The sequence below is a fragment of the Andrena cerasifolii genome, chromosome 7 (genome assembly GCF_050908995.1).
Source record: "Andrena cerasifolii isolate SP2316 chromosome 7, iyAndCera1_principal, whole genome shotgun sequence".
NCBI lineage: Eukaryota > Metazoa > Arthropoda > Insecta > Hymenoptera > Andrenidae > Andrena > Andrena cerasifolii.
The window spans coordinates 15,498,573-15,516,441 of record NC_135124.1 but is presented as its reverse complement, the minus strand read 5'-3'; the positions used below and the strand labels follow the sequence as shown (position 1 = coordinate 15,516,441).

At 49.1% G+C, this 17,869-nt stretch overlaps 1 protein-coding gene across 10 annotated transcripts in view; it reads right to left on the bottom strand.

The window, feature by feature from the left end:
• Positions 1-17,869, bottom strand: part of LOC143371065 (glutamate receptor ionotropic, kainate 2) — a 92,884-nt gene that overhangs the window by 11,760 nt on the left and 63,255 nt on the right. For 4 of the 10 annotated variants that reach the window (XM_076815892.1, XM_076815897.1, XM_076815891.1 and 1 more), the window contains 4 exons: positions 5,886-5,987; positions 4,996-5,097; positions 4,026-4,229; positions 339-542 (listed from right to left, as the gene is read on the bottom strand). In XM_076815892.1, the coding sequence (XP_076672007.1) occupies positions 339-542; positions 4,026-4,229; positions 4,996-5,097; positions 5,886-5,987 (612 nt within the window). The remainder of the gene's footprint in view (positions 1-338; positions 543-4,025; positions 4,230-4,995; positions 5,098-5,885; positions 5,988-17,869) is intronic. The other 6 variants (XM_076815894.1, XM_076815896.1, XM_076815895.1 and 3 more) reach the window with 3 other exon arrangements.

The following is a 17,869-nucleotide window of genomic DNA, read 5'->3' as shown; positions in this document are numbered from 1 at the left end:
GCTTACACGGAATCTGTCGCGGCTGCCTGTTCTTCGCTGCGCGAAACTTACACGTGCGATGCTCTCGCGTCAATGAACGTCCTTAAGAACCCTCCCCTAAGAACCCTGCCACCTAAATTCCTTGTATATCCCGAGGGCGCGCCGTTGCTAGCTTCCAGGGGCCGTTGGTCTCCGCCTGGACACTTGCTCGAGTCGTTGGAGCGTCAAGATACTTACGAGACGACGTAATATGTTTCCACCCTCTTGGGAGAGGGGGTAGTGTCGTGGTTGCAGCGGGTTAGTGTGTTAAATAGGGACGATTCCGCGGACCTGGACGCTTCGAGAATAGACAGACTCACCTTGTCCATCAGCTGGCGGACTATTCCGTTCCACTCGCCGGTCTCGTAATCGTAAACGCCGTACTTGCCATCCGGCACGAGCTCGATCCTGTAGGCGAAGCCCACCATGTGAGCTATCTCCTTGAGTAGGTCGATGCAGAAGCCCTCGTAACGTGCGTTCCCGCTGAAATTCCCTCTGCTCTTCAGCATTACGTACGGCTGCTCCTACGGGGACCATAAAAAGGAGCTACTACCTTCCATCCTCCCCTTGTCCCTTTTTCTTCCTCGCTTCTCTTCACCGAACCCACCTACCGCTCTTCTTTTATTTCCTCCTCCCGCTGCGAGACCCTTCTCCTAACCCTCCTTGTCTACCGTTTCAATCGCGTCTTTCTTAACCCCTGCCCTTTCTGTTCCTCTTTCTTCCTTCCTCGCTTATTTTTCCACGCCCCTTTTCTCTCGTCGCCTATCCCCCAGTGATTCTCCCTCATCTGCTTCGACTTCCCTCGATTCCCAATTCACAGCCCGCTCTTCGCTCCTCCGCGCCGTTACATCTCCCCTCCTCTGAGCAACAGTGACTCTGCACGCGAGCAGAAGGATTTACCTACCGCGTTTCAATTCACCTACCCCACCTTTGGCCCTACTCCATTCAAGATTCGTAAACGATCGAACGCACTCGATTACTTGCACTCTGCTGCTCGATGACTCTGCTCAGTGATAATCTCGTAGCGACGAGATGCAGCGTTCCTACCCATTTTCCTCGGGACACCCTCGGATACCCTCCCTCGTGTATCGTCTCGCGATTTAGAGAAGTCGATCCCTCTCTGCGAACCGACGATTCGGAGAACGAAGAAGCGTTGGCCTTCGCGTCAACCCTCTCGTCGTCCCTCCAACCCTTTCCGTCATGCCCGATCGCGGGAGGAAAGCAGTTTATAAACAGAGGAAGAGCCGACCACGTGCGTCGCGACGAGCGTTCACCTCGACTGGAAAAATAGAGGAAAACAGTTGCGAGTCGTACTCCTCGCGAGTCTCGACCACTCTGCAATCGATATTTACGGCGGTGCAGCTGCACGAGCACGAGGACGCCTACTACTCCCGGCGACGTTCGATGCTGATTACCGGCTAAATGGATTACCACTCGATAGACTATTACCCAGAGCACACCCTCGGGACGCCTCCCGAGACGACGTAGCTGCGCCTACGACGGGAACTCAGCTGCAAGAAATGCGGGGTAGTTGGCCACGGAACGATCGAGGCCAATCTCAACCCAGATCTAAATCTCAATCGGCGATTTCTCGGCGATCGAAGGTGTCCCACTGTGTTCCCAAAAGTCTTGGGATCTTCTGACTTTATGGATCTCGTGAAAATTCCTCCGCTTCGAGATACTAGTGTTGATCGAGATAAAGAAGTAAATGGACTCGTGGGTGGCAGTCGCCAAACGCGTTTCTTTTAATCCACCCCTTAAGTCGAATTGCATCCTGATTTGCTCGTGCAAAAATCACGTGAAAAAATCAGGATTTCAACTTTAAATAGCTGCCATTTTGTTTTAAATTAATATTTCGGAAAATTCTCTCCGTCAACCTGAGGATACATTAATACACTAACGAAATCTTTTTTGTTTTTTGATTTTAGATAATCTGGTTCCGAATGGCAGTGCTCACCGCAAAACCAAATTTTTAAAAATGCTTCTCGGATGTCGGTTGTTACTTTATTGTAAAAGTAAATATTTCTCTACGAAAAAATTACCAAATATTCTTTAAACGTTGCTCTTTTAAGCGCAAAAGGTTTTGTAAAAATACACGCTTCCGCTTCTTCAAAAAAAATTCACAAATATTCGCCTCATTTCGGCCGCCTGACTAGGTATAACCCCTTAAAGATTCCCTAAACAATCTATCGCTTTGTATCGCGTGGCAGTATAAGCTCGCGAATCGGCGGAGCGTGCAGCCGAAACCGAGAACGTTGGAAGCGTGCCTGCACATTAAACATTGAGGATCCGGGGAATTGCAAATTAGCCGTCGCTGTCGACAGGCCTTGGTAAATTCGTTAAGTTATGGGACCGAGTGGGCTGCAGAGAGGGAAACAACGGAGCCAGAAAGAGGAACAGAGCGTGGCGATTAATAATTCCGCCCCAGTGCCAAGAGCGCGTCTAAAATATCGACAAAGTCCACGATCGACTTCGAGCAAGATTAACAGCCTGTAATTAATAAAGCTTCCCCCCTCCCCCCGATAATCGTCCAACGACGTTTCTTCTGAAATAATCTTCGCTGATGTACACCCATTGCCTCTAAGACTGATTGATCGCAGAGCGTTTCCATCGATCATCCGTAAAACCTTCATCCACTATCGCGCGTCACATCTGGTGTAAAAGTGTCACAAATCGACGTGGCTTCTATTTCATACGTCGTCGCATTTCAACTCGTCTGTTAATAAAAAAGTGAAGAAGCTTAATTCTGCTTATCGGCCTGTGTCGCAAAGATCGAACACTCTTTTACGTGTTTACCTCTGAATCGAGATCAGGATTAAACCTCTGTCAGAGCTACCCTGCGTACGTATTAAAACGAGGTCCCTAAAATCGTTTAAAAGTGTTCGAGCGAGGGTACCGGTTAAAAATCAGGCGTCTGAACCAAAGTAGAAGGGAGAAACTGGAGGAAAGTGTTGCCCTTCGGTTCCTCGACGTTTTGCACCGACGAAACACTGCCAATTAGCTATAATCCATGCTCGATTTATGGGCTTTGTTACGCTCCGGGCCGACACTCGCGAGCAATTACGCGACGTCGTGATTAAGCTTCGACTAGACGCGCCAGCTCGCGCCGATGATCGATCACGGCGAGCTAGGAGAGGGACAGGCCCGGGCAAACATCGCTGTCGAAGTTCTACGACGGGCGGAACGTCTATCGAAATCGCGGACACTTCCGACCGAGTGCGGGATGGAACTTTCGGCGAACGATTTTCTAGTGAACGGAGGTGCGTTTACTGCTCTCTACGTCACGGTCCTACGCGCTTCTAATTGGGGGTTAAAGACACTGTGTCAACGAGAGGTGATGTTATTTGGGAGCTACGGTAGTTGGTTCACTTGTACACGTCGCGGTGTACAACTTTAACCCTCAACTGGTGGACGGATAATATCCATTCAGAGGAACTCATTATCTACGCTCTACAGCAGCCGTTCGCTCGAACCTTTACAGCCCCGCGCTCCAGCCTATCATTAATCCCACTATTCACCCCCTGAATCCAACCGAGGGTTAAAGTGAATCTCTCGTGCAAAAGGTCCCGGGGCATCATCTATTACCTGAGCTACCATTTTCACTCGTCTCTCTCTACGATCCTATCGGCATCAGCACGTCGAATCGAACGCTAAGTGTGCATTGTACATCGGTTAAACCGTACAGTGTTCCAGTGGCTAGCTTAAAGTGTAACTAAGGTGCGTTCGTGTGCGGTGTCTGTCGACGATGGTGAAGAATTATGATTCGCGAACGAGCACGTGTATATGTGTGTTAAGATAAAATAATCTAATCGAAATGGGGATCTAGAGAGAAGTCAGTAACGGGGTTCGTCGATTGAAAAACTTTCTCTAGGTAGAAACTTTCTCTAATTAGGTGGTTACCTACGGTGACGGCGTGTCTCTGTGTGAGGGCGGTGCGTACGTGTGTTGGGTGGGGCGAGAAGGGTGAACCAAGTAAGATGAGAAAAATTAAACAAACCAAATCATACATGTCGCATGAGTTCTCTGACGATGCCGTTCCATTCCCCGGTTTCGGGGTCTTTCGCGCCGTACTTCCTGTCCGGTACCAGCTCCAACCGGTAGGAGAAGCCGACCTCCCTCGCCACCGCCTCCAGAAGGTCCACGCAAAAACCGTAAAACCGCGCGTTCCCCGTGTAGTTTTTTTCGTAGTGCATCATCACGTACGGAATTTCCTGTGCGCCAACACGACATCCATGCAGAGAACGGGACACGATGTCGGATCGGGACGATACACGAGGCTGTCCCTGACTTCCCCGACACGTCCACGTCGTTTCTCGGACACACTCGGAGGCTTTTCAAAATGGGAGGAACCACACGGCGGTGGATGGTCAACGGTTACCGGGAATCTACACGGACAATGGCCGAGCTCCGAGGCTAATCGCGATTTCTAAGCACTGCTCCAAGGTTAATTAGGATTTCTGTGCACAACGTGAACGCTAATTACGATCGAAGCGTTGTTCCACGGTTAAGTAGGATTTCTGAGCACAGTGTTTGAACGCTAACCGAAATTTCTGTGCAGTATAACGGATACCGGACGTAAAATAGGAGGTTCTGTACTGTGGGAGGAGATAAATTGCTGTTTATTACTCAGTCACGCGAACCTAGGTCGCTAGGACTATTGCTCGCGGTCCGAATGTTCAGTTAGGCTATACGTTCGCGAGATTGTTCCAGAACCTCTGATCACGGCAGCCCCGAGTCGTCTTCGAAAATTCATTAAATTTTTCCTCGTGGTTGCTTTGCCTCCGCGTACGTTCTATCAAAGCTCTCTCTGATCGAGGTCCCTCGAATGTGTAAGTTCGACGCGACAATTGGAGAGAGAAACGCGTGGTTCGCAGAGACGTCGATGCTACGCGCTGGCAAAGGGAGACGCGGTTTCTGGTACGTTCTGTAGGAATATATCCATAATAATGTTGCTTTTGTGCCCTGGGGGGAACTCACCAGTATCGTGATGACGAGCAGAGTGACGTTCGCGGTTCCCGGCTCGAAGAAGGCGGCTGTGTCCGTGACGTTAACGCCGGCGCCTGGACGCCACTCGCCAACCTGTTCAAACGTTCATTTTTTCCGGTCATTTTAAAGAACACTCCTTTCCACTCTAGTTTCTATTAAGGGGTTATACCTAGTTGGGAGGCCGAAAAGAGGCGGATGTTTGTGATTTTGTTTTGAAAAAGCGGAAGCATATGTTTTTACAGAACTTTTTGCACTTAAAAGAGCAACATTTAAAGAACATTTGGTAATTTTTTTGTAGAAAAATATTTACGTTTACAATAAAAATGCAACGACATCCAATAAGCCTTTTTAAAAACGGTGAGCAAGATATCTCAAAAACTACTGCACCAATCTTTCTGAAATTTTGTGGACTTATTTTTTATATAAAAATCTACTGAATGATGGAAGTATTTTTTCAATGTATAGGTTCGGTTTTATCAAAGAAAAACGGTCATTAGTGATAACCATGAAGCCATGTTTCGTTGTTATAATCGAAACTATATATTGAAAAAAAAATACTTTCATACAGTAGATTTTAAAAATCTGAAATACAGTCATTCAGTAGATTTTTATATAAACAATAAGCCCACAAAATTTCAGAAAGATTGGTGCAGTAGTTTTTGAGATATCTTGCTCACCGTTTTTAAAAAGGCTTCTTCGAAGTCGTTACATTTTTATTATAAACGTACATATTTTTCCACAAAAAAATTACCAAATTTTCTTTAAATGTTGCTCTTTTAAGTGCAAAAAGTTCTGTAAAAATATATGCTTCCGCTTTTTTAATAAAAATCGCATCTTTTCGGCCTCCTGACTAAGCATAACCCCTTAAGCTACAGCCGTACTTTGACGAGAGAGTGTTGCCTGAGCTTCAGCAGGTCCAGCTTGAACTGAATCCGACGGCCTTCCTTGAACTCGATTGGCCCGGAGATGCCCTTCATCTCGACCTGAAACAACGCCCAGAGCTAGTCGGTACAGAGAAGATAAATCCCACGAAGAATATTAACCCCAACCGTGAATGCATAAACGCAGCGGGGGAATAAATCAATCCACCGGCAAATAAGTGAATAAATTTCCAAGCTGACTACGTCGGGCGCGAGATGCCGCGGTATCTTTGAAAGTTCCCCGGAGCCGGCGATATCCTCGAACCGCCCCGTTCATCCTCCGCGCGCGTAATACGCTTCAGAGGGATCAGGGGATCCCAAAGGCGCGCTAAAAATTTCCCCACTTAAAAAGTCGTTATCGCGACGGCTCCCTTCGGCCGCGGAAGTCGTTACGGCCGCCCCGTCGGCTTCAGAGCTACGCGGAAAGTCCGAGCGGAAGTCGGCCAGCCTTGATCCGCGCTTTCTTCCTTCCCCGCGAAAATATTTTGAGGACGTGCGGGGATGACGGAGCCCCGGCTGGCTTCCTCCACTCCGAGGGATCGTGGGACGCATAAATTTAAGAAACAAGCTCGGGGGCGCCGCCCACCCTGGACTTTTTAATCCCTCACCGGTCCTACCTCCGCTCCCCGGGCCGCTGACCGGGATGTAAATGCGCAATTATGATTCAACGATCGTGAAAAGATTTTTTTCCAACTTCCAGCCGGGGTATCGAAGGTACTCCTTTTTCTCCCCCGATCGCGTCGTCCGCAGAATTCTCTCAGAAGTTGCCTCCGTGGAGCAGCTGACGGGGGGGAATGCGAGTCTGACCAGTGAAATCTTTAATGGCCCCGGCAACTGTTCCCGTGGAAAGATACCGTAAAATGGGGGAACATTGGCAGGTTTTTGATACATTTTGTTATATAATGTAAAAATTAAAATGTTTACAGTTGCTTTAAGTATCCTATCATAACATTGCATGTTTCGGGATTGTACTACAAGTGTTAAAATGCATACAATTTTTATCATTTTCTTCTTTAATACGTGTTAAATACCAGCCGGTACGGAGTAACATTGGCACATCATATAAATAGCAGTAACAGGTTAAGTTTTACTACTCTGAAGTCAGTTAAGACTGCTTCAGACACGTCTAGTAGTTTAGTCGATTAGCAAATAATTTAATTATTTTTCGTGTTTGGATATTAAAATTTAGTCGAGTAGTTTAATAAAACAATCGTAAATTACTAAATTACTCGCTACTCGACTAAATTACTGAACCTGTCGGTTCCAACCTTAAATTTGTTTATTTTATTTTATTTTTTACATCTTAACTAAAATCTAATCGTCATCCAGACAGACTGGACATTCATAAGAAATTGTTTCGGTTCCTCGATTACAAGTTCCGCAGACCCACTGACGACACGTTATGCATTGCACCCAGTCAGGTCCTTTATATGTTTCCCATTTACAAAAACATACTTTGCAGACATTATCATCTATTATATTAATAGTTCTATTTATAATGTCATGCAAGCCAGATGTAGATGGTATAAAAATGTTGATGTCTTCGAGGTGTGACGATTCCCTACTAATAAGTGCCTTTCCTGGGATTTCCTTTCCTTTGCTGTATAAGATCTAGGCATTATTGCGATCTAATGTTATTAATAATATAATGTATAACGTAACAAAGTTATCTATTTGACAGGCGATTATTGGATATCTAACCGCAAACGTTGAAACAATTGAGTACCTAAAATCTCGATCTCGAATGCGACTTTATACGTTCATGCCTATAGGTGCCAATGTAACCCCGGCATGTGCCAATGTTATCCCCTGCTGCCAATGTTCCCCCATTTTACGGTGCGTCACGAAACTGTACCCCAGGCCCCTGGATTTCACTTCGGGGGTTGTTCGCTGCTTCTAGGAGCCAGGTGAAAGTGGCGCGGTGACGTACGACTGCAATTTGCCGGCTCCATCGGGGTCGCATTCTGCGCGAGTGGTGAGAGTCGCGGGCAAAATGTTAATTAAGTGTTCGGAGGGCAGATATATTCGTGGTTGGTGGAGGAAGTCCGGCGAGAAGCCAGTGGGATATCGCAGTCGGTCTGCTTCGAGGAGCAAAATCCGCGTGGTTCAATCCTGCGAGATGTAAAAGCGTCGCGAGGGCGTCGCTGTGCGCGAGGATCGAGCCTCGGGATCACGGGGGCGATGATGATCCACTTATTTCTACGATTCCCAGCTTCAACGAGGCCCGCGCGCTTGTAGCCCCCTTTACGAGCGACGTAAAGTGAAATTGACTTTTTTATCAGCCCGTTTGCTGCAGGGTAAGCAGCGGAGAAGGTCGCTTCTTGGAATCGCGGGGCAATATCTTGGCGGTGGAAAAACCTACCAAAGAATAGCACTGATTGGATTAAGGGTGTTCTTCAACTTGCATCGTGACTCAATGCCAATGAAACACTAACGTCCATCTATTCTGATAATTGTCGAAATTTCTCGATACTAGACTCGACTTTCTCTCGCTTTATTTTCACAGAGAATTTTGCATTGAAAGGCGCAGACGAAGGAAGGAAGGAAGGAAGGAGAAACGAGGCGGAAACTATTCCATCGTATCGTACACGCTGAATTTACTGCGATATCAATTTTTTTCTGCTCCCTGAACGAGCAAAATAATCTCCTCGGATATTCGATGTTCAGTTTCACTGGCTGTGTCGGTGATTTTCTCTGTGCATCCCCTCTGACGCGTCGCGAGGCGAAGGGGATGGTTAAAATTCGGCTCGTTAGATGGACCGTAGTACCGAAAGGGGAGATTCACGGGAGCTGGCGAGAATATTATTTGTCGTGCGCGGTTACGCAACGGCCCCGTATACCAGCGCGTCGCCAGATACGGGAAGATTCACGGGGCGTGCATAAACGTCGGCTATAAAATCGCGAACGCCTTCCCCGTCCTATCGGTGGCTTCATAAATACGAATACGATCGATGCGGCGGCGGTACGCGGGTGTGCAGGTCGCGGGGATTGCGATTCGAAGGGGATCAGAGAGTTTCACGACTTCTGCATCTGACGGTTTGCTCGTTGCAGATAGTACTGCCGGCTTCAGTCAGCCGCGGCTTGTAAAAAACAGCGAGAATCAATAGAACTGTTTAGAGGAAGCGAATATTACGAGCGTAAAATACTAAGGACATTCTGGAAGTAAGGCCTGTGAACCGTGAACAGGCTCCTCTTAATGGCAGAAAATTTATATCCTCCTGCGAAAATGCTCGCTCGTTACCTTTGGCCCATTCTATTAACCACGTAACGTTCCACCCGCAGTGCTCAGATCCTCTGTATCAATTTAGTCCTAGTTAAGCCACGATCGAGGGATAACGAAGATCAACCTTATCGGGCCCCCAACTAGTTACCAGGCTCGGACACGCCACCAGTTCTGCTGCAAGTTCGTCGTTAATTAGACCTCGTCCAAGGGGTTACCGAGTTTGCCTGGGTACCCGGAGCGTGACTGAAATCAGTGAATCGACGTCGTGACGATTGCGAGACGTTCACGCGAGCGTTCTCTACCGTTTCCCTCGCGCAAGATCCTCTTCCTCGCGCGGGAGGTGGAGAGGAGGGGCTTGGGGGGGACGTGCGCGTGTCTCTCGTAAGTTGTCGCTCGTATATAGTCCTCGGCGCTGGTTCTACCGCCCCCGCGCGCATATATCCTCCGCACGCGGACAGAATGCGGGAGGCTTAAAAACGGACGCTCCGCGTAGATTTCGCCCGGGGTCTCTGGTTTGATATACGTGGCTCAGACACCACCTCCTCTTCCGGTTCATCTCGTGACCGCGGCTCGTAAAGAGGAGTCACGGAAACGCGATTACTTCCGCGACGATTCACGCGGCCACCGGTGTCGCGGTGTTTTTTCGTTAGCTCGATACGACGCTCAGCCGCGATATTTCTCGCGCGTCGCCGAGAGGGATGGTGGTCCAGGAAGGATGGCTAGGGAGCTGGATGGAAGCGACGTTGAGAATTACAGCGATTTTGTTGCCGCTTCGGGGGGCGAGGAAAGCATCGCTCGTCTGGGAGTAATTTGGACGCTTATACACTTGGGAATGATTACGTTACTCGAGGGAAGATCGATACACATCGCGACGAGACGCGCAACAGCCGTGTATGGTTGTTCCGCTGTTTTAATTTCCAAGCATCGGGGGTGGCGAACTCTCCCGAGGCGCATTAGCCGATTAATAATTACGCGCGTACTGCACGAACCTGACAGCGGATTTCGCTCGGAGTAATTAAGTAAAAGCGAATCTCTCGAATGCAAATTAATGCCGGGGGTCTTCCTCGGGTAGCAGCGTCGGATCGTGCTGCGGTAGAAAAGTCAGCCGGCCGATCATCGAGCCAGGGAACGCGTGGGATTGTTTATAATTAAACAATCACGAAGCGTTGGACACAGTTCGCGGTCGATCTTCATCGTGCAGCGAGCGTTAAATCGCGGAAACCGAGCAAGTTTGCGAGGACTCGAAAACAGTGGCCGAGGCAAAGCGGGGCGCAGGTAAATTAATGGACGGCTCCTGTTCCAGTTAAAGCTGGCAACTTGGATCTAAGTTACACTGGAAAGACGGATAACTTCTGGCGTTTCGGGCAAGAATGGTCGTTAACTTCTGACGGTATAAGCGACAGATTAAAAGGGCAATAACTGCACCGTGCCGACTGGAATGCCCCGAGTACTCTTGCTTGGTCACTAAATTCCAGCTGGCCCTCCCTATTTCCTTCCACGGCAGGGGAACACTGCGCTGTGACTGCATCTAAAAGACTTGCCTGTGAAATAGAAATCTACACGAAGCACGCCACATATTTCACGTATCATTTCCCCAGCCACCTGAAACTTCAACGACCACAGCCAGCGTTCCAGGGAAGAAGGAACGACGTAGATGCTTTTATCACTATGTTCCTCCATTCGCATGCGCCTCTTTGATGCAAACAACGTTCAGGAGGCAGTATTTCTCCCATACACGGTGACGTAATATGATTTATATTCACACACGGTTCACGCTCGCGGCAGGAAAGTTTCACGTCCGGGGGCGGTCGTTAAGTAACGAGCGGCTGGCGAGAAAAAAATACAGGACTCGAGAGAGCCACTCGCACAGCAACGAGGTAAACAGCGAACGAGTATTCCTCGAAGTTCGCGCGCCAACGTTCATTGTTTTTGCGCGCACGCTCAACCGAGCGCGCAGTTACGCAGCGATTTATCAGGCTTCGTCTTTCGGCCCACTCTATTCCTCCCACACGCCCTTCGCTTCTTCCCTACTCCACTAATGAGAGCCAGGCTCGTCCGCGAGAGCTTTTAATTAGCCGGCGTCGTCAACTTCGCGGCGTCTCATAATTCTATCCCCCGCAGTTGCATCGCGATCCATCATCCGGCGCGGTCCGCGGCGCAACCAGTAGAGAAAAATGATTCATGCGAGGGACGCGTCGTCTGTCGGGACATTAAAAACTCCTCCGTGTTTGATTTTAACGGGGATTTACGTTCGACGCCAATTTAGATGTACTCGGATGTATTCAAAGGGTTTCGAGGAAAATAAAGGCATAGGGAGTCTGTATCTATACGAGTAGTAAAGCCGATCATTAGTGAGACGCGCGGAATCTCTGCGCTTAAGTAGTAAAGCCCACGGATAGTCAGTCGCCCCGAATCTGCGCGTAAGTAGTAAAGCCCGCCGATAGTCAGCTGCGTCGAACCTCTGCGCGTAGGTATTAAAACCCGCCGAATCTCTGCTCGTAAGTAGTAAATCCGGCGCTAGTCGAGCGCAATGGCTACCCCGGCTAGTGACACAGCTCCAAATTAATTACAAGCGGTCGAAAATCAATGACTCATTTTCTGCAACCGTGAAAGCCGTCGTAGTTTTGTTTCAAGCAAACGTGCCTCGTAACCGTTGTACCGCGGAGCGACATAGATTTCAACGAACAATCAACGGCGGGATGTCGAGCGAGCAACGATGTTACAATCCCGCGGTCTATGCGCGAGCTCGTAATTAACGGAAATCGTCGAGGGGGCCGTTTGTCGAGCAGCCGTATGTCTCCGTGCGAGGAGACAAAGGTGGAGATTCAGTGCAAGCGAGGGAACAAGCCACCCTCGTGGCTCGGCCCTTTACATCTTCGCGTGTTTTTCAATTTGAAGAGCGGAGGGAACCTCGTTTACACACGAGTCGGAGTGTAATGATATTCCACGCTGGCGGAGCGCTCCATCGCGAAGGAAACGATTGCAATTAAGGCGGCAATTATGAGTTAATTGGGGGCTATTTAATAGCGGTTTCTCCGAGTTTCCATGTGCGCTTGAAATCGCCATTCAGCGTATTTATGCGGCAGATATGTCGAGCTGTGACGAAGACTCACTTGAGAAAGCGGTGTGGCGAACGTACGATTGATTCGTGAAGGCTTACCGTGGACGATGAATCAGTATGCACGAGACTCGCTCGGGGAAAGCACGATTAAAGTGCTGGAGAAACGTGATGCGGGTAAAAGAGCGTTGCGACGTATGTACTGTTTTTTTTTTTTCACTCCGTGCAGGAATTCCTATGAATGTAACGTTCGCGAGTTCCGTGAAACAGATGCAGTGCCCAACGCTGCCACGGTGGACGGTTATTCGTGGCAATTACTTCTCGTTCGGTTCAATTAAGCCGCGTCGGAAGAACCGTAATATCGCGAGCGAGGATTTAGCATCGCGTCGAAATGCCCCATTAGGGAAGCGGAAACTTAGTTACATCGTCGACGATCCCGTGTGCCATTCCAAGAAGCGCAGCCCTTGATCCTTTAACGCCGGCTCCCAGCGACCGTTTCAGTAACATTAAGATATCATTTCTGCGAAAGAACTTATTTCTCGCGGATAACTCGATCGCGACGAGGGCAGTGCCCCGTGCGAGGAAACCTTGGCACCGGGGAGGAGCTCGCTTCAGATCCCCTATTATAAAATTGCAAGCACGGAACCCTGAGCGTTCATACCCGAGGACGTTTATGTGTACGTTCTTCTCCCGAAGATACTCCATCAAGTACGATGATTCTGAGAGCCGGTATGGATGGACCAGGGAGTCTCGTAGGAGATAAACCTATCATGGCTGCGTTAGCCACGATCCATCCAGCGGATCCACACGCTTTGGAATGCTAATGACAGCAGGGTGGCGTTCGATTGCCATTTGGAAATATGCCAAGGCGCGCGGGCACCATGGTCACCCTCTACTTGCGATACTAGACCACGTACACCCTGCGATATTCAATTTCAGACCATACGTCGAGTCCGTTGACACGTACGTTGTCAGTGAAACGAGAAGCATAGAGGTCTCCTATTTATCCATCATAAAAAGATGCCTCGTGTCTTCCGTGCGCTGAGGCTACTGTCGGTTTGCGATCAAGCGGATCATTATCGGCGAGCCTCGACTCGGGGGGCAAGTGGCTTTCAAATAACCGGCGCCGCTCCCTCTATTTCACATTCATCGAGGTCTCGATTGAGCGAATAACGCGAAGCCTCTATGGGGATGCATCCGAAAGGGCCGTTAATAGACCCGTTGTGCCCTTGGTGCAGTCGACTTGCCTCGCTTCGTGATCTCCATCGATGCTTCTGTTACGAGAGCACGAGGCAACTTTCCTGCTCCGCGATTCTTTAATGCGGAAGTTCTTTAATGGCTCGAGTGTCGGACGTTTCAGCGAATCGAGCCCACTGGCTGTCCGAGTATTTGGAGACTCTACAGCCGTGGATATCGATAAAAGCGAGCTGGCCCTGCCCCGACTCTATCTGCTACGGAATGAACGGCACAGGGAAGCAGCTATGGAGAAGCAAAGGGTGGTAGAATGGGACCGAGTGAATCGTAGGGATGAAAAAAGGGAAATGGATATGGATACAGGACATAACGGGAGAAATATATGTACGCGGGTGGGGGCGAGGGGAAGTGGATGTAACAGGCAGCAATTTCGGTAACCGTTCATCCAAAACATTGCGCGTCCCGCCAGCGACGATGACGGTTTGGCGAAGATAACGGGGGTTGGGGGCGGCGCCGCGGGGTGGCCGCCGTGATAAAAGAGCACCGCGTACAATTTTAACGCTCGGTAGTCCGATTACCCGCACGAGCGAGTCCCCTGACTGGCGTGCAACGCTCGCGCGACTCTTCCTATGAATTCTTTTTTCTTTCTCTCACGCATCCTACCTTTCCGGTTGCTTCATGAATAACCGAGCGATAACGCGCTGCACAGAGGCTTTCTCATACCTCTGCTTTAAACCCAATTCCCTCGATACACCATTTCCTCTCGTGATTACCTTGCTCGCATGAAAACATTCTAGCTCTCCCTTTATTTACGACGAAGCCACGGGCGTACGCGTTTAACTTTCCCAGCCGCTCTGTGTATTTTCGGGGCGGGAAGCATCGTTGCGAAATGCGCGCGAGGGTATCAAGGTACTTGGAATAAAAATGTCTGTTAGGCGAGGCGCGGGGCGGCTAGCAATTTCGGTAAAGGAACGCTCCGACGAAGCGACGCCGAGGCTCGGTGATGAAAGGGTGGAGAGCGCGTGAATTTTACTGTCACCGACGCGATTGCTCGCGCTGCAGCGTATTTCTCGCTCGATGGCTAGTGGATTCTGCGGTTTTTCCCTTTTTCGAAGCGCGGGATGATTCTCTTTAGGAGTCGTTGGGGACGGTCTCACTCCACGTCTCGATGCGTGTCGATGGATTCAGGATGATAAAATGGAAGCTGCGAAAAATTGGGGAAGAAGGGAGGACCGAGCGGCACCTTCGAAGAGTAAATGGAATTCCTAAGAGAAACGAGTGTGTTTAAAGTAGAGAACGGGATTGTTCCAAAGAGATAAGATACTCTGAGGCGGAAAAGGGTCAGCGAGGATAACAGACGCAGTACTTTGGGGAGGAAGAGAAGGATCATTACAAGTAACAAGTACTGCGCTAGGAAAAACAAGGGGATCGCTATGGATAACAAGTTTGATACTTGGAAAGGACTGTGGAACTGGAGGGGAGGCTTGAAGTTGCAGAAACTTGCCAGGTGGCAGAATAAAAATATCACAACAAATAACAAATGTAATACTTGGGGAAAAGGGACGGGACGTCTGAATGTACCAAACGGGAAACTTCACAGGCAAAAGGAGCACAGAAAGCGATAGAAGGGGGATGTTTGAACCAAGAGAAGCTTGTACCAAAGGGGGATAAGCTGCCTATAGCGCGACTCAAGATAAGTAACAAAGAAGATAGATTGAATCCATTGGTTATTGAACACACGATGCACGATGCATCTCGCCCAACACGCCACTCATTTCCCAGCGTCCCATTCACCACTGTGTTGTGGAATTTCTCAGTTTCGACGTACCTGCACGCGCGAGATGAACAGCTCGACGCACGATTTGCCACGATAAGGCGATGATTTATAGAGCGGAACAGCCGTGCTTCTATGCAAGTGAGTGCGTACTTACGCCGCGCGAGAGATCAGATGTGCTGCCTTCTGGAGCGCGACGGTAATTGAGTCGTATTGAGAAGTGGTGTTGACAGAGAGGAACGGGGAGAATCGTGGAAACGTATAACGCGTGAAAATTAATGACGGTCCCCGATATTCGGACAATAAAATACGAGTGAAACACGGCCGGCAGGCAAGTAAATCACCGTTTGCACCTTTCTGCCGGAGCGTTATGAATTACCGATACATTCGACACTCTGCAGAAAAAAATCGGAAATAATATCGCGGTGGTATTATATCATAATTATGCTGCGCGCTTTCCGCATGTTTTATGTTAGTTTCGCTCGTCAGGTCCATAGGGAGCGATCGAAGCAGCGCGTCTGACCAGTCACGGTGCGTATCTACTTGCTGCGCAGCGCAAGCTTCAATTCACTGCTTGCCGGCAGCGTTTTAGTGTTCAGGTAATCGGTATTCTAGTGGAGGGAGTCGAAGTGGTGTAAAAATTACCCATGAGTCGAAATGGCAGCATTCAATTCGCAGAATGTTGCTTCCCACGAGAAGTTTTAATGGAGGAAGGATTTTCGAAGGTAGCGGGTATTAAGTTCATAGCAATTATCACAGATTTACGTCTGCCTGGATGGCGGGGCTTTCGCGAGCGGACCCTAACGACCCATTCTCCCGATATGCACTCGTCTTAAGTGCGCGTTTCTAAATTGAGGAAAGAAGCCCTGGTGTGGTCGGTGCCAACGCGGATAAACAGGGTCGGGGCGCGCGCGTGCCAAAATTTGGTCGAAAGATGCTCGGAGAAGCGTACGGACAAACAACGGGGAATAGCTAATCCCGCGATAAACGCGCTTGGACCGGGTCCAAGTAGTTTTACGGCTTGAACGTTATCATGCGACGCTTTCAAAGGGAAAAAGGGACCGTTTATGGGCGCTGCGGCTCGTTAATGCTGGTTAAACCGTAAACAGCAACGACGTTTAAAATCGTTACGAAATCCTCGCGCGGAATCGAGGCTCGCGTCGCGGACCGTAATCATCCGCGGCGCGACGTCTGCCGTTTTGAATTTACCGGTCACGGTCAGGTTCGCAGTCCGAGAAGCTAGAAAATTCTGACAGCTGTCAAATAGGCACGATCGATCGGGAGTACTTTAAAAGCTTGACCGAGGTTGCACGTAACAGGTTGAGCAAAGGAATTCCAGGATCGACTGACGCGCGGAAAGTATGCACATTGTCATCCCGGGTTTCAGTGGAACGGGAGAGCCCACAGAAATACTTGGAGACTATTAGGGAACCGCCGATATTGGAATTTAGCCATCCCACTATTAAATTAATGGTGGTCTATATGTGTTCCCCTCGGGGGAGGTTGGGGAAGATCCTTCGGACACTCCGTTTCCCTAGAGACCGTCTGGATTATCAACTTGGCTGGATTATTGGGGTCGAAATTATCGAACCATGCCTAAGGTGCAACAGCAACGACTCTAATTCGAAATTAATCTCTAATACCGAGAACAATATTGAGACAATTAATTACAGCGCAGACATTTGCTCAGTGTTGCGCTATGAATTATAGAGCAAGCTGGGAGAGTGACGCTTTATAACCGAGCGCCTACCACTATTCCTATGAAAATTTCAAATCGTTTAATCCCCGCGTTGAAAAGAGCGTGATACTTCGATGAAAAGACAGCAGGGATTTACTCGCCGCACACGAGGAGGGGACGGGCAACACCGCGGAAGGATTTGTGGTCACTGGTGGCGACAGGTTCGAAGCTCGTCCATTGTTATATTAAACAATTTATACGAGTCCGCGCCATAGTGCGCCGCTTACGCGCGGCACGCGTGCGGTTGTAAAATGTTGATGGGGATTTATAGAAACTGGCTTCCACCGTGTCGACGCCGGCACAGAAGGCGGTTGAATACGGCCGCATTATCTGCGCATCGATATGTCCGAATTTTAGAGCCCGTGACGAGGATAGGGCCGGGATTCATCGACATTATCGCGCGTCAGGTTGCCGATATACGCGTGCAATTTGCGTCGCGTGTATGGAACACTCGGAATGAAATCAGTTACCGAGAACGTTATTAACAGTGTTATTGCGTTGACCGACTATTCTGTTAGCAGCGGAACGGATACAATTGGGCGGCTCGCGCCTCCCGCAATTATGGTTGTTTGATTTAGTCGTTTCCGATTCTAACGAGATTGTTCGTTATCGAAATCGACTGGCTTCGGTAGTTTCATTAAAATGGGCCCGGGTCGCGCTAGAGCCGCGTAAATTGCGATCAGTATGCGCGCGACATTCTTCTGCTTCTTTTTACCTCGAATATTCGACCGAAATAGTTTTCGGGTCATTTTTCGCACTTCTGTCGATGGCGCGATGGTTTCGATTTTGCAGTTTCCATTCGGGTTAGACACTTTACGGCGTCGACTGTCCTCTCGATTCGTTTCGATACGAGTGTTTGCAATTAGCCAGAACACGGTTTTGCATATGTAATTTACAGTAAATCGCAGAGTGGATTTTTTACGCGTGCGCGGTAAACGTTACGTGCTGCGGTTTTAGG